The 14,895-nt window shown below is 37.5% G+C and overlaps 1 protein-coding gene across 23 annotated transcripts in view; it reads left to right on the top strand.

Moving 5' to 3' along the window:
• Nucleotides 1-14,895, top strand: part of PARD3 (par-3 family cell polarity regulator) — a 727,131-nt gene that overhangs the window by 462,929 nt on the left and 249,307 nt on the right. For all 23 annotated transcript variants that reach the window (XM_067702290.1, XM_067702246.1, XM_067702315.1 and 20 more), the window contains one exon: nt 14,444-14,686. In XM_067702290.1, the coding sequence (XP_067558391.1) occupies nt 14,444-14,686 (243 nt within the window). The remainder of the gene's footprint in view (nt 1-14,443; nt 14,687-14,895) is intronic.

Here is a 14,895-nt window from a genome sequence, read left to right on the forward strand (position 1 = left end):
ACATCTTTTATTATTATTATAATTGTTCCTCTCTCAGGGATTCCTTGCCTTTGTTAAGAGGGAGAAAAGATTTAAACCTCATAATATTAAAAAATCAACGTAAGACATATAATCAATTGTGAAATTTGGTGGCCACAGAGCTTTGGGAAGGGAAGAGGTTGGGGGGCTAGAGTTAATAACGAACACTTCATAGAGATGGTAATTTGGGGTCTAGGTCTAGTTCCCAAGAACTTATGAATTTAGCAAAATGGAAAAATTCTGCATCCGCGCTCAGGTACAGGGCTCGCGGTGGATGCGCATTCTTGTAACTGCTTAGATTCTGGAAAAGTTGTGGTTGTATTAGTGATTAGTACTGCCTCTGTGAATGCTGTTCTTTGATCTCTTTTTCAACTTTTAACCATTTTATATTATAAAACTGCTATCATCTCATTTTAGCTTTGAGGGATGAAATTTAACTGCCCCCCGCTGCCCCCCACCTCTTTATTATAAGGTACCACTGTGGATTTCAACACCTTACCTTCTTCCCTTGAATGCAAATCTATCTTTAAAACAGTTGCTCCTGCTCAATAATTTTTTTTAAGGCCCCATTCAGAATGTGGAAGGCTTTTCTTTTCAAATCAACTTTTGCCCCAATATTACACAAGTATTAAAATCCTACTTAAAATTATAACTGTGTTTTCAAATTTAGTGGGATATTGGCCTTCTTTGGGGAACTCAGCATAGACGCCACATTGGCAGCTTACATCTTGGTAGGTGGCAGGTAGATTTGCCCAGCAAGGTAAGCTGAAAATTGAAGATTTCTGACATCTGCCATTTGCTGAAGTATTTTGAGGGGCAAATAAAACATTCAGTTGCACACAGACTGCTATTAAATCGAACTGTTTTTTCCAGTTGCCTTGTAGCTTAAATTTCATTCTGCCATGAAATTGGGTTTTATTTGACGAATTTCTATAATACTGATTTTTAGAGAGAGGAAATATTGTTGGGAAAAGATCCAGGAAATTTACTCCCAGCCTGAGGCTTCTGGATGGTAGTGCAATAAGTTGGGGGTAAAATGTTTCCCAAAAGAGTTGATTTCAAGCTCTTAAATACTCTTTTGAAGATAGTTAACCCTTATCTAATATGTAGCAATCTGAAGTTTATTTTAATTTTTATGTTAAACTAATATTAGTATATTCTATCTTCTGTAGATGTTAAAAGTGTTTTGTTTTGTTTTTTTAATATTAAAATCATTAAAGGTTACTTTCTGCTTCTTGGAGTCTTTTTAAAAAATGCATGATTCAATACATTCCATATATTGAGGCTTCATAGCTTTGGAAGTGGAAGTATTTTGGATACAGCAGAGTAATTTAAGTAACCATTGATTTTTCCATCATGAGAAGTTGTTCTTCAGTCGTGCTTCTCAAGCCTTATATCTTTTCTGGCTATAGAAAAACTATACTTCATAGTCATAAAAAAGTTATTTTCATTTTACTCTACTGCAATTAGTGCTAGAAGCCATTTATTGTAAAAACAAAAATTCTAATGAATAGAAATGTTACAAGAACAGAAGTCTTGTGTGTTTTATCCTCCTCATGCATCATCCATTTTAATTAGAGAAAAGGGTAGTGAACACTGCAACCAGTCTGGAATGAAAATCATTAATTGATGTCAAGCTGAAGAGAGACCGTTAGCATGAATTTAGTGACAGCAGGAAAGAAATTAACCTTATTACTTTATTTAGTATATTACATTATTTTGTGTATCCTTTCCTATGCAGGTTCAAGGCAATTTCATTTTCATAATGGAAAAGACTGTTATTTTTCTAACAAAAAAGAAAGATATGAATATTTATGTTTGAACATACCAAATTGAAATGATGAATTCTTTACTAACATTTTAAAAAGTCTTAGTAAAAAGTTTAAAAAGTTTTAATGGTTGTTTTAATATTTTTGTTAACATTCCAAGAACAGGGAAATAGTGCGTGAAGATGTTGCCCATCAATGTCAGAACAGCTGTCTGCCATCATTTAAACCTCAGAATGGTTCTCTTGTTTATGGCTCAGAATGACTTTCTGGACTGCTTAAAGCAATAGACATTTATTTCTTTGGCTAAGTTTTGGGCTAATCAGTTACTTTTGTCATTGGTGAGGTTTGGCCCGAGAAGAATTAGATGGATAATGCTAAACAACAACCTGACTGTTCAGAAAAACGGATGACTCTTACATCTTAGAGATAATTTGTGACCCCAGGGTCACCGTAAAAGGGCGGAGGGGGTGTCCTTTTATAGCATTGACCATCTGGAACTGTTAAGGGCTACACTGCAAGATACCCTCTTTTTTTAAAGTTTCCTTAAACTATGCTATTCTCCTTAAACAAAACTATTTTCTCCTCTGAGCCAAATTTTTTTTTCTGAAATAAGAAAAATATGAAAATGAAATGTAAACGTGAACATGAAAATATACAACATGTATATATAACTTTTGGTTGTGTTGCAAAGTCCCTTTTCTCACTTTAAAATAAACAAGACATTCAAATGTAAAAGTATGTAATAAAATCATTGTGTGTCTTTTGTTGACTGAACTGTCACTAAAATGCACCAAAACCACAGTGCATTCCTCGTTTTAAAACTCTACTTTTTAGTGCCATTTGCACAGCAAGCTTCATTAGCATTGATTTCTACGATGAACTTTGAAATACACATTGGTTCAGGCTAATAACCAGATTTGTCAGTCCTTTGTGGCCAGTCCCACCGTCGGTGGCCGCAGTTATACTGTAGTTTTATTCTAAGGTTTCCGTCAAAAGTATGAACCACTAGCATGGAAAGAGGGATACAAACAACTTTTATAACTTTGGGGATAAATTTATTGGTAATGACAAGGTAAACAATAAAAATGTAATTTCTTATGTTATTGGAGCTTAAGGAAAAAAAATCAATGTTTTTAGAAGGTACTATAGATGTGACTGTAATGTTTATTGGATGTAGTGATGAGTGACAATTAGTAATAATGTGCAGCTTTGGGTAAAAGAAAGCAATTGAGAACTGGCATTTATGATTTGTTCCTCATGCCACTAAGCATTTCTTCTGAGCCATTGACTTCTCAGAAATTGACTCCAGTCAACATGAGTTTCTGTGTAATTTGGAACAAAAGAGTATTCAAATACAGGACCCATCAATAATACGTTGAAACTGATGTGTAAGTAGTTTGGGGAGATTATCTAGGTTTCGTGCTTCCCTTGAGAAGAGACTGTTCCTATTCTCTTTTTCTGATGGCTTAACAGTGCCACACTTTCCAACCTCAGTAAGCAAGAATAGTTTCACTTTTAACCAACCACAGGGTTCAATCATTTTTAAATCAATCCAGATCACTCCCTTTGGTTTCAACAGGTTCTCCAAATTCAGAAGTTTTGGCTTTATTTCTAATATAGCCCCTCAAATTTCTTTGGGTTCCCAAACTTCAAGACTTGTGTGAATGCCCACTCACCCTGAATATTACCTATGATTAGGTAATGATTAGGATTGTCTGATGGTGACCAAATATAGTAGTAAAGTGGGTTGTGAGATAAGTGATCCTAATTGAGCTTCAAAATAATACCCCACTGAGTTGAAGAAAGAAGTCATTTCCCTCTCTTGAAAGTTTTTCTGGCTGAATAGAGTCAAAAAGACAGTATGGTGCAAAGAATAAAATTATCTCTGAACTTATAAACTTTTTTATTGTGGATATCTAGTATTGCATGGTATCAGCTTCTATAATGCCATCCTCGACTGTCATATTTGCTCCTAAATGAATAAGTAGACTACAATAAAAAATCTACTATAAATTTAGATAAATTTGACATTAGAATTTGAGTTCCTACTTCTCTTATGGGTGTTACAACTTACATAAGTATAATACAATATTGAAACCAGGAAGTTGACATTGATACCACCTGTGTGTATAGTTCTGTGTCATCTTATCACATGTGTAGATTCATGTAACCACCACTGCAATCAAGAAACAGAATTATTTCATCACAAGTATCTCCTTTTATAGTCCCACTCACCCCTTGCTTACAGATTAGCACCATTAATCTGTTCACCGTGTCTATAATTTTGTCATTTCAATAATGTTACATAAACGAAATCTTTTTTTTTTTACTACTTTATTGGACTATAATTGTTTTAAAATGGTGTGTTAGTTTCTGCTTTATAACAAAGTGAATCAGTTATACATATACATATGTTCCCATATCTCCTCCCTCTTGCGTCTCCCTCCCACCCTCCCTATCCCACCCATCCAGGCGGTCACAAAGCACGGAGCTGATCTCCCTGTGCTATGTGGCTGCTTCCCACTAGCTATCGATTTTACGTTTGGTAGTGTATATATGTCCATGCCACTCTCTCACTTTGTCACAGCTCACCCTTCCCCCTCCCCATATCCTCAAGTCCGTTCTCTAGTAGGTCTGTGTCTTTATTCCTGTCTTACCCCTAGGTTCTTCATGACATTTTTTTTTCTTACATTCCATATATATGTGTTTAGCATATGGTATTTGTCTTTCTCTTTCTGACTTATTTCACTCTGTATGACAGACTCTAGGTCCATCCACCTCAGTACAAATAACTCAATTTCATTTCTTTTTATGGCTGAGTAATATTCCATTGTATATATGTGCCACATCTTCTTTATCCATTCATCCGATGCTGGACACCTAAGTTGTTTCCATCTCCTATCTATTGTAAACAGAGCTGCAATAAACATTTTGGTACATGACTCTTTTTGAATTTTGGTTTTCTCAGGGTATATGCCCAGTAGTGGGATTGCTGGGTCATATGGTAGTTCTATTTGTAGTTTTTTAAGGAACCTCCATACTGTTCTCCATAGTGGCTGTACCAATTCACATTCCCACCAGCAGTGCAAGACTGTTCCCTTTTCTTTACACCCTCTCCAGCATTTATTGTTTCTAGATTTTTTGATGATGGCCACTCTGACCGGTGTGAGATGATATTTCAGTGTAGTTTTGATTTGCATTTCTCTAATGATTAATGAGGTCGAGCATTCTTTCATGTGTTTGTTGGCAATCTGTATATGTTCTTTGGAGAAATGTCTATTTAGGTCTTCTGCCCATTTTTGGATTGGGTTGTTTGTTTTTTTCTTATTGAGCTGCATGAGCTGCTTGTAAATTTTGGAGATTAATCCTTTGTCAGTTGCTTCATTTGCAAATATTTTCTCCCATTCTGAGGGTTGTCTTTTGGTCTTGTTTATGGTTTCCTTTGCTGTGCAAAAGCTTCGAAGTTTCATTAGGTCCCATTTGTTTATTTTTGTTTTTATTTCCATTTCTCTAGGAGGTGGGTCCAAAAGGACCTTGCTGTGATTTATGTCATAGAGTGTTCTGCCTATGATTTCCTCTAAGAGTTTGATAGTTTCTGGCCTTACATTTAGGTCTTTAATCCATTTTGAGTTTATTTTTGTGTATGGTGTTAGGGAGTGATCTAATCTCATACTTTTACATGTACCCTGTCCAGTTTTCCCAGCACCACTTATTGAAGAGGCTGTCCTTTCTCCACTGTACATTCCTGTCTCCTTTATCAAAGATAAGGTGACCATATGTGCATGGGTTTATCTCTGGGCTTTCTATCCTGTTCCATTGATCTATATTTCTGTTTTTGTGCCAGTACCATACTCTCTTGATTACTGCAGCTTTGTAGTATAGTCTGAAGTCAGGGAGCCTAATTCCTCCAGCTCCGTTTTTCGTTCTCAAGATTGCTTTGGCTATTCAGGGTCTTTTGTGTTTCCATACAAATTGTGAAATTTTTTGTTCTAGTTCTGTGAAAAATGCCAGTGGTAGTTTGATAGGGATTGCACTGAATCTGTAGATTGCTTTGGGTAGTACAGTCATTTTCACAGGGTTGATTCTTCCAATCCAAGAACATGGTATATCTCTCCATCTATTTGTATCATCTTTAATTTCTTTCATCAGTATCATAATTTTCTACATACAGGTCTTTTGTCTCCTTAGGTAGGTTTATTCCTAGATAGTTTATTCTTTTTGTTGCAATGGTAAATGGGAGTATTTTCTAGATTTCACTTTCAGATTTTTCATCATTAGTGTATGGGAATGCCAGGGACTTCTGTGCATTAATTTTGTATCCTGCTACCTTACCAAATTCATTGATTAGCTCTGGTAGTTTTCTGGTAGCATCTTTAGGATTCTCTATGTATAGTATCATGTCATCTGCAAACAGTGACAGCTTTACTTCTTCTTTTCCGATTTGGATTCCTTTTATTTCCTTTTCTTCTCTGATTGCTATGGCTAAAACTTCAAAAACTATGTTGAATAAGAGTGGTGAGAGTGGGCAACCTTGTCTTGTTCCTAATCTTAGTGGAAATGCTTTCAGTTTTTCACCATTGAGGACGATGTTGGCTGTGGGTTTGTCATATATGCCTTTATTATGTTGAGGAAAGTTCCCTCTATGCCTACTTTCTGCAGGGTTTTTACCATAAATGGGTGTTGAATTTTGTCAAAAGCTTTCTCTGCATCTATTGAGATGATCATATGGTTTTTCTCCTTCAACTTGTTAATATGGTGTATCACGTTGATTGATTTGCGTATATTGAAGAATCCTTGCATTCCTGGAATAAACCCCACTTGATCATGGTGTATGATCCTTTTAATGTGCTGTTGGACTCTGTTTGCTAGTATTTTGTTGAGGATTTTTGCATCTATGTTCATCAGTGATATTGGCCTGTAGTTTTCTTTCTTTGTGACATCCTTCTCTGGTTTGATATCAGGGTGATGGTGGCCTCGTAGAATACGTTCCTCCCTCTGCTATATTTTGGAAGAGTTTGAGAAGGATAGGTGTTAGCTCTTCTCTAAATGTTTGATAGAATTCGCCTGTGAAGCCATCTGGTCCTGGGCTTTTGTTTGTTGGAAGATTTTTAATCACAGTTTCAATTTCAGTGCTTGTGATTGGTCTGTTCATACTTTCTACTTCTTCCTGATTCAGTCTTGACAGGTTGTGCATTTCTAAGAATTTGTCCACTTCTTCCAGGTTGTCCATTTTATTGGCATAGAGTTGCTTGTAGTAACGTCTCATGATCTTTTGTATTTCTGCAGAGTCAGTTGTTACTTGTTCTTTTTCTTTTCTAATTCTATTGATTTGAGTCTTCTCCCTTTTTTTCTTGATGAGTCTGGCTAATGGTTTATCAATTTTGTTTATCTTGTCAAAGAACCAGCTTTTAGTTTTATTGATCTTTGCTATCGTTTCCTTCATTTCTTTTTCATTTATTTCTGATCTGATCTTTATGATTTGTTTCCTTCTGCTAACTTTGGGGGGTTTTTTTTTCTTCTTTCTCTAATTGCTTTAGGTGCAAGGTTAGGTTGTTTATTCGAGATGTTTCCTGTTTCTTAAGGTAGGATTGTATTGCTATAAACTTCCCTCTTAGAACTGCTTTTGCTGCATCCCATAGATTTTGGGTCGTCGTATCTCCATTGTCATTTGTTTCTAGGTATTTTTTAATTTCCTCTTTGATTTCTTCAGTGATTACTTCATTATTAAGTAGTGTATTGTTTAGCCTCCATGTGTTTGTATGTTTTACAGATCATTTCCTGCAGTTGATAATCTAGTCTCATAGCATTGCGGTCGGAAAAGATAATTGATACAATTTCAGTTTTCTTAAATTTACCAAGGCTTGATTTGTGACCCAAGATATGATCTATCCTGGAGAATGTTCCATGAGCACTTGAGAAAAATGTGTATTCTGTTGTTTTTGGATGGAATGTCCTAAAAATATCAATTAAGTCCATCTTGTTTAATGTATCATTTAAAGCTTGTGTTTCCTTATTTATTTTCATTTTGGATGATCTGTCCATTGGTGAAAGTGGGGTGTTAAAGTTCCCTACTATGAATGTGTTACTGTCGATTTCCCCTTTTATGGCTGTTAGTATTTGCCTTTTGTATTGAGGTGCTCCTATGTTGGGTGCATAAATATTTACAATTGTTATATCTTCTTCTTGGATCGATCCCTTGATCATTATGTAGTGTCCTTCTTTGTCTCTTCTAATAGTCTTTATTTTAAAGTCTATTTTGTCTGATATGAGAATTGCTACTCCAGCTTTCTTTTGGTTTCCATTTGCGTGGAATATCTTTTTCCATCCCCTTACTTTCAGTCTGTATGTGTCTCTAGGTCTGAAGTGGGTCTCTCGTAGACAGCATATATATGGGTCTTGTTTTTATATCCATTCACCCAGTCTGTGTCTTTTGGTGGGAGCATTTAATCCATTTACATTTAAGGTAATTATCGATATATATGTTCCTATTCCCATTGTCTTAATTGTTTTGGGTTTGTTGTTGTTGGTCTTTTCCTTCTCTTGTGTTTCTTGCCTAGAGAAGTTCCTTTAGCATTTATTGTAAAGCTGGTTTGGTGGTGGTGAACTCTCAGCTTTTGCTTGTCTGTAAAGGTTTTAATTTCTTCATCAAATCTGAATGAGATCCTTGCTAGGTAGAGTAATCTTGGTTGTAGGTTTTTCTCCTTCATCACTTTAAATATGTCCTGCCAGTCCCTTCTGGCTTGCAGAGTTTCTGCTGAAAGATCAGCTGTTAACCTTATGGGGATTCCTTTGTGTGTTATTTTTGCTGCTTTTAATATGTTTTCTTTGTATTTAATTTTTGACAGTTTGATTAATATGTGTCTTGGCATATTTCTCCTTGGATTTATCCTGTGTGGCACTCTCTGTGCTTCCTGGACTTGATTAACTATTTCTTTTCCCAAATTAGGGAACTTTTCAACTATAATCTCTTCAAATATTTTCTCAGTCCCTTTCTTTTTCTCTTCTTCTTCTGGAACCCCTATAATTCGAATGTTGGTGCGTTTAATGTTGTCCCAGAGGTCTCTGAGACTGTCCTCAGTTCTTTTCATTCTTTTTTCTTTATTCTGCTCTGCAGTAGTTATTGCCACTATTTTATCTTCCGGGTCACTTATCCGTTCTTCTGCCTCAGTTATTCTGCTACTGATCCCATCTAGAGTATTTTTCATTTCATTTATTGTGTTGTTCATCGTTGTTTGTTTCATCTTTGTTCTTCTAGGTCCTTGTAAAATGTTTCTTGCATTTTGTCTATTCTAATTCCAAGATTTTGGATCATCTTTACTATCATTATTCTGAATTTTTTTTCAGGTAGACTGCCTATTTTCTCTTCTTTTGTTAGGTCTGGTGGGTTTTTATCTTGCTCCTTCATCTGCTGTGTGTTTTTCTGTCTTCTCATTTTGCTTATCTTACTGTGTTTGGGGTCTCCTTTTTGCAGGCTGCAGGTTCGTAGTTCTCGTTGTTTTTGGTGTCTGTCCCCAGTGGCTAAAGTTGGTTCAGTGGGTTGTGTAGGCCTCCTGGTGGGGGGAAGTAGTGCCTGTGTTCTGGTGGATGAGTCTGGATCTTGTCTTTTTGGTGGGCAGGTCCACGTCTGTTGGTGTGTTTTGGGTGTCTGTGGACTTATTATGATTTTAGGTAGCCTCTCTGCTAATGGGTGGGGTTGTGTTCCTGTCCTGCTAGTTGTTTGGCATAGGGTGTCCAGCACTGTAGCTTGCTGGTCGTTGAGTGAAGCTGGGTGCTGGTGCTGAGATGGAAATCTCTGGGAGATTTTCGCCGTTTGATATAACGTGGAGCTGGGAGGTCTCTTGTGGACCAGTGTCCTGAAGTTGGCTCTCCCACCTCAGAGGCACAGCACTGACTCCTGGCTGCAGCACCAAGAGCCTTTCATCCACATGGCTCAGAATAAAAGGGAGGAAAAGTAGAAAGAAGAAAGAAAGAGAATAAAATAAAATAAAGGTAGAATAAAATAAAAAATAATTAAGAAAAAAAAAATTTTTAAGTAAAAAAACCTTACAGATAGAACCCCAGGACATATGGTGAAAGCAAAGCTATACAGACAAAATCTCACACAGAAGCATACACATACACACTCACAAAAAGAGGAAAAGGGAAGAGAATCATAAATCTTGCTCTGAAAGTCCACCTCCTCAATTTGGGATGATTCGTTGTCTATTCATGTATTCCACAGGTGCAGGGTACATCAAGTTGATTGTGGAGCTTTAATCCGCTGCTTCTGAGGCTGCTGGGAGAGATTTCCCTTTCTCTTCTTTGTTCGCACAGCTGCCGGGGCTCAGCTTTGGATTTGGCCCCGCCTCTGCGTGTAGGTCGGCGGAGGGCGTCTGTTCTTCGCTCAGGCAGGCTCAGGCAGGACGGGGTTAAAGGAGCCGCTGATTCAGGGTCTCTGGCTCACTCAGGCCAGGGGGAGGGAGGGGCACGGAGTGCGGGGCGGGCCTGCGGCGGCAGAGGCCGGCATGACGTTGGCGCGCCGTGCGTTCTCCCAGGGAAGTTGTCCCTGGATCACGGGACCCTGGCAGTGGCGGGCTGCACAGGCTCCCCAGAAGGGAGGTGTGGAGAGTGACCTGTGCTTGCACACAGGCTTCTTGGTGGTGGCGGCAGCAGCAGCCTTAGCGTCTCATGCCCATCTCTGGGGTCCGCGCTGTTAGCCGCGGCTTGAGCCCGTCCTAGGAGCTCCTTTAAGCAGCGCTCTTAATCTCCTCTCGTCGCGCACCAGGAAACAAAGAGGGAAGAAAAAGTCGCTTGCCTCTTCGGCGGGTCCAGACTTTTCCCCGGCCTCCCTCCTGGCTAGCCGTGGTGCACTAACCCCCTGCAGGCTGTGTTCACGCCGCCAACCCCAGTCCTCTCCCTGCGCTCCGACGGAAGCCCGAGCCTCACTCAGCTCCCAGCCCCGCCCGCCCCGGCGGGTGAGCAGACAAGCCTCTCCAGCTGGTGAGTGCCGGTCGGCCCTGATCCTCTGTGTGGGAATCTCTCCGCTTTGTCCTCTGCACCCCTGTTGCTCCGCTCTCCTCCGCGGCTCCGAAGCTTTTCCCCTCCGCCACCCGCAGTCTCTGCCCGCGAAGGGGCTCCTGGTGTGTGGACACTTTTCCTCCTTCACAGCTCCCTCCCACTGGTGCAGGACCCGTCCCTATCCTTCCGTCTCTGTTTATTCTTTTTTCTTTTGCCCTACCCAGGTGCGTGGGGAGTTCCTTGCCTTTTGGGAGGTCTGAGGCCTTCTGCCAGCGTTCAGTAGGTGTTCTGTAGGAGTTGTTCCACGTGTAGATGTATTTCTGGTGTATCTGTGGGGAGGAAGGTGATCTCCGCGTCTTACTCTTCTGCCATCTTCCCCCTCTCCTCCATAAATGAAATCTTATAGTATGTGACCTTTTGAGATTGACTTTTTTTTTTCACATAGCACAATACCCCTGAGATCGATTCGGGTTGCCGTGTGTAATGGTAGTCTGTTTATTTCTATTACTGAGTAGTAGTCTGTGCTGTGGATGTTTCTTCAACCATTCACCTATCATAAGATATTTCGGTTATTTCCAATTTTTGAATATTAGAAATAAAGTGTTTAGGAACAATTGTGTACAGGTTTTTGCATGGACTTGAGTTTTCATTTCTTTGGGATAAATGCCCGGGAATGCAATTGCTGAGTGGTATAAGTACATGTCTAGTTTTGTAAGAAACTGCCAGACTAGTTTCCATGATGGCTGTACGATTTTACCTTTCCAACAGCAGTGTGTGAGAGATCCAGTTTCCCTGCATTCTTGCCAGCATTTGGTAGCATCACTGTTTTATTTTAGCTGATCTAAGAGGTGTGTAGTGACAGCTCTTTCTGATCTTAATCTGCATTTCCCTAATGGCTGCTGATGTTGAACATCTTTTCATGTACCTACTTGTCATCTGTATATTCTTTTCAGAGAAATATTGCTTCATGTCTTTTGCCCTTCTAATTGCATTGTTTTCTCATTGTTGAGTTTTGAGTGTTCTTTATATATTCTGGACATGAGTCCTTTGTCAAATATGTGGTTTGCAAATATTTTCTCCTAGTCTGTACTTGTCTTTTCATTCTCTTAATATTTTTACAGAGGAAATGCTTTAATTTTGATGATGTCCAGTTTATCTGGTTTTTCTTTTATGGATCATGCTTTTGGTATCATTTATAAGAATTCTTCACCATTGCTTGGTCCTAAAATTTTTCTTCTGTGTTTTCTTCTATAGTTTTACATTTTACATTTAAATTTGTGATCCATTTTGAGTTAATTTTTGTATAAGGCATGAAGTTTAAATTCAATGTGGGTTTTGTTCTGTTGTGTTTTGTTTTCATTTTTGCCTATGGATGTCTAATTGCTTCAGCACTATTTGTTGAAAAGGCTGTTTTATTTCATTTAATTGCTTTTGTACCATTATGAGAAATCAGTTGGCCATACTTGTTGGATATTTCTGGGTTCTTTATTCTGTTCTATTGATCTAAGTGTCTATCACTCGGCAGAAACCACACCATCTTGATTATTACAGCTGTATTACCAGTGTTGCAATCAGGAAGTGTGATTCCTCCCACGTTATTGTTCTCTTCACAATTGTTTAGCTGTTCTATGCTTTGCCTTTTCATATAAATTTAAAAATAATCTTGTCTATATTTACTAGAATCTTGTTGAGTTTTTTCTAGGAATTACATTAAAACTGCACATCAGCTTGGGGAGAACTGACTTTACTATGTCGAGTCTTTCATCCGTGAATACCATTTGTTTCTCCAGGTTTTAGATCTTCCTTGATTTCTTTCATCATCATTGTATAGTTTCCGGCATATAAGTCCTGTACATGTTATGTTAGGTTTACATCTATGTATTTTATGCATATCTATAAACCAACCATTATAATCTAAGTATTTCATTTTTTATTGATTGTAACTGATATTGTATTTTTAATTTTGGCATCTGTGTTCATTGCCAGCGTATAGAAATACAATGGATTTTTGTATACTAATGTTGTATCCTGTGACCTTACTGAACTTTCTTTTTAGTTCTAGGAGATTTTTGTAGATTCCTTGGGACTTTCTACAAAGACCATCATGTTATCTACAAATAAGAACAGTTTTATTTCTTCCTTTCCAACCTGTATGCCATTTATTTCCTTTTCTAGGTTTGTTTCATTGTCTAGAATTCCCAGCATCCTGTTGAATTACAGTGGTGGGAGCAGGCATCCTTACCTTGTTCCTAATCTTAAGGGAAAGCATTCAGTCTTTCTCGATTATGTTACCAGTAGGTTTTTTATAGATGCTTTTTATCAAGGTTAGGAAGTTAGTTCTGCTCTATTACTAGTTTTTTGAGGATTTCTGTCATGAGGGTGTTGAATTTTGTCAGATGCATTTTCTGCATCAGTTGATATAAGCATGTGATTTTTCTTCTTTAGCCTATTAATATGATGTATTACATTGATTGATTTTTCAATATTGAACCAGCCTTGCATTCCTGCAATAGACATCACTTGGTCATGGTGTGTAATTCTTTTTATATATTTCCAAATTCTATTTGCTAATATTCTGTTAAGGAATTTTGTTTCTATATTCATGAGAAATGTTGACCTGTAGTTTTCTTTTTTATTATTGGACTGATTTTTCATCTGATTTTTAATCTTTTTTGTATTTTGAATACATTTATGTATCGTTTATGCTAGGTCTACTTCAAGTATGAAAAAGGTAAATAACTTTGCAATAAAATATTAAGCACAGCTGAAAGTATTGCTTTTTATAGATAAGACTTCACTTTTAAGTTAACATTTAAATTTGTAAGTATGTAATAGAAATATTATTTTTCCATCAGAAGTTATCAAAATTCTATCAAGGGTAGTTGAATTATCTTCAGCTAACTAAGATCATCTTAGGACATATATTATTTCAATAGGTTGAAGAGGACTTTGTACCAAGTAGCTTAATAAAATCTTAGGAAATATTTAAACATATCTTCAGTAAAAGGGGTTATTTAAGGTCTGTTTCTTAGTTATAGCCCAGGCAAGTTTTATTTCAAAATTTGATTGGATACATGCTTTCTTGTCCTTTATCTCAGGATTTGCCAGTTCTGTATACATCACATAAAAGCAAAGTCACTATCATTAAACTGAGATCTTCTTTTGCCATTAATAAAGAATTGTGGTGTGGATGCATGGTTAAGCTTCATAGTTTGTTGAATGTGTATGGTATATTTGTAATGAGTAAGACTGTACATGGTGCACCCACACGTAAATGTATACATATATAGTATATGTGTGTGTAACTTTTCAAAAAGTAACTTTTTGCCTCAAAAAATTTCATGAGTAAAACGCAAGTGGATGCCTAAAACTATTCCTAGTGAACTTTAAAAGCTAGTTAATAAGTGATAATTTAAATTAAGATGTAAATCATGACTATGTCTTACTGATATGAACAAAGCTATCTGAAATGATAATTTTTGAGCCTCCATGACATTACCTTGACAATCTAGAATGAATATAACATCGTTTATCCTATCTATCTTCTTAGAACTACATGAAATACTAGGTATTTTACAATGTATATTGAGGAATGTTTCTATATGCAGTTTTTAGGAAAGGCATAGTTTCTCTTGTTCCAACTTGTTCTCATTTTACAGGATTCAAGCGAAAACTCGAGAATTTAGGGAGCGACAGGCTCGGGAGCGTGACTATGCTGAAATCCAAGATTTTCATCGGACATTTGGCTGTGATGATGAGTTGATGTACGGGGGAATTTCTTCCTATGAAGGTTCCATGGCTCTCAGCACCAGACCCCAGAGCCCGAGAGAAGGGCATATGATGGATGCTTTGTATGCCCAAGTGAAGAAGCCGCGGAATTCCAAACCTTTACCTGCAGACAGGTAGGCTCCTGGAGCAGTCAAGGTATTGCTTCCAAATCAACTTTTATATAGTTGTGACAAGGGAGTAGATTGTTCATCAATTCTCCACAACTAGAACTGCCTTTTATTAATGGCCTTTAAAAAACCCTTGTGTCTAAGAGTATTGAGTTTACACAAATCGAAGCCTAATGGAAGAACAGTAGAGATTTTGATAGCTTGTCTCATGATCC

The sequence above is a fragment of the Pseudorca crassidens genome, chromosome 1, assembly GCF_039906515.1.
Source record: "Pseudorca crassidens isolate mPseCra1 chromosome 1, mPseCra1.hap1, whole genome shotgun sequence".
Taxonomy (NCBI): domain Eukaryota; kingdom Metazoa; phylum Chordata; class Mammalia; order Artiodactyla; family Delphinidae; genus Pseudorca; species Pseudorca crassidens.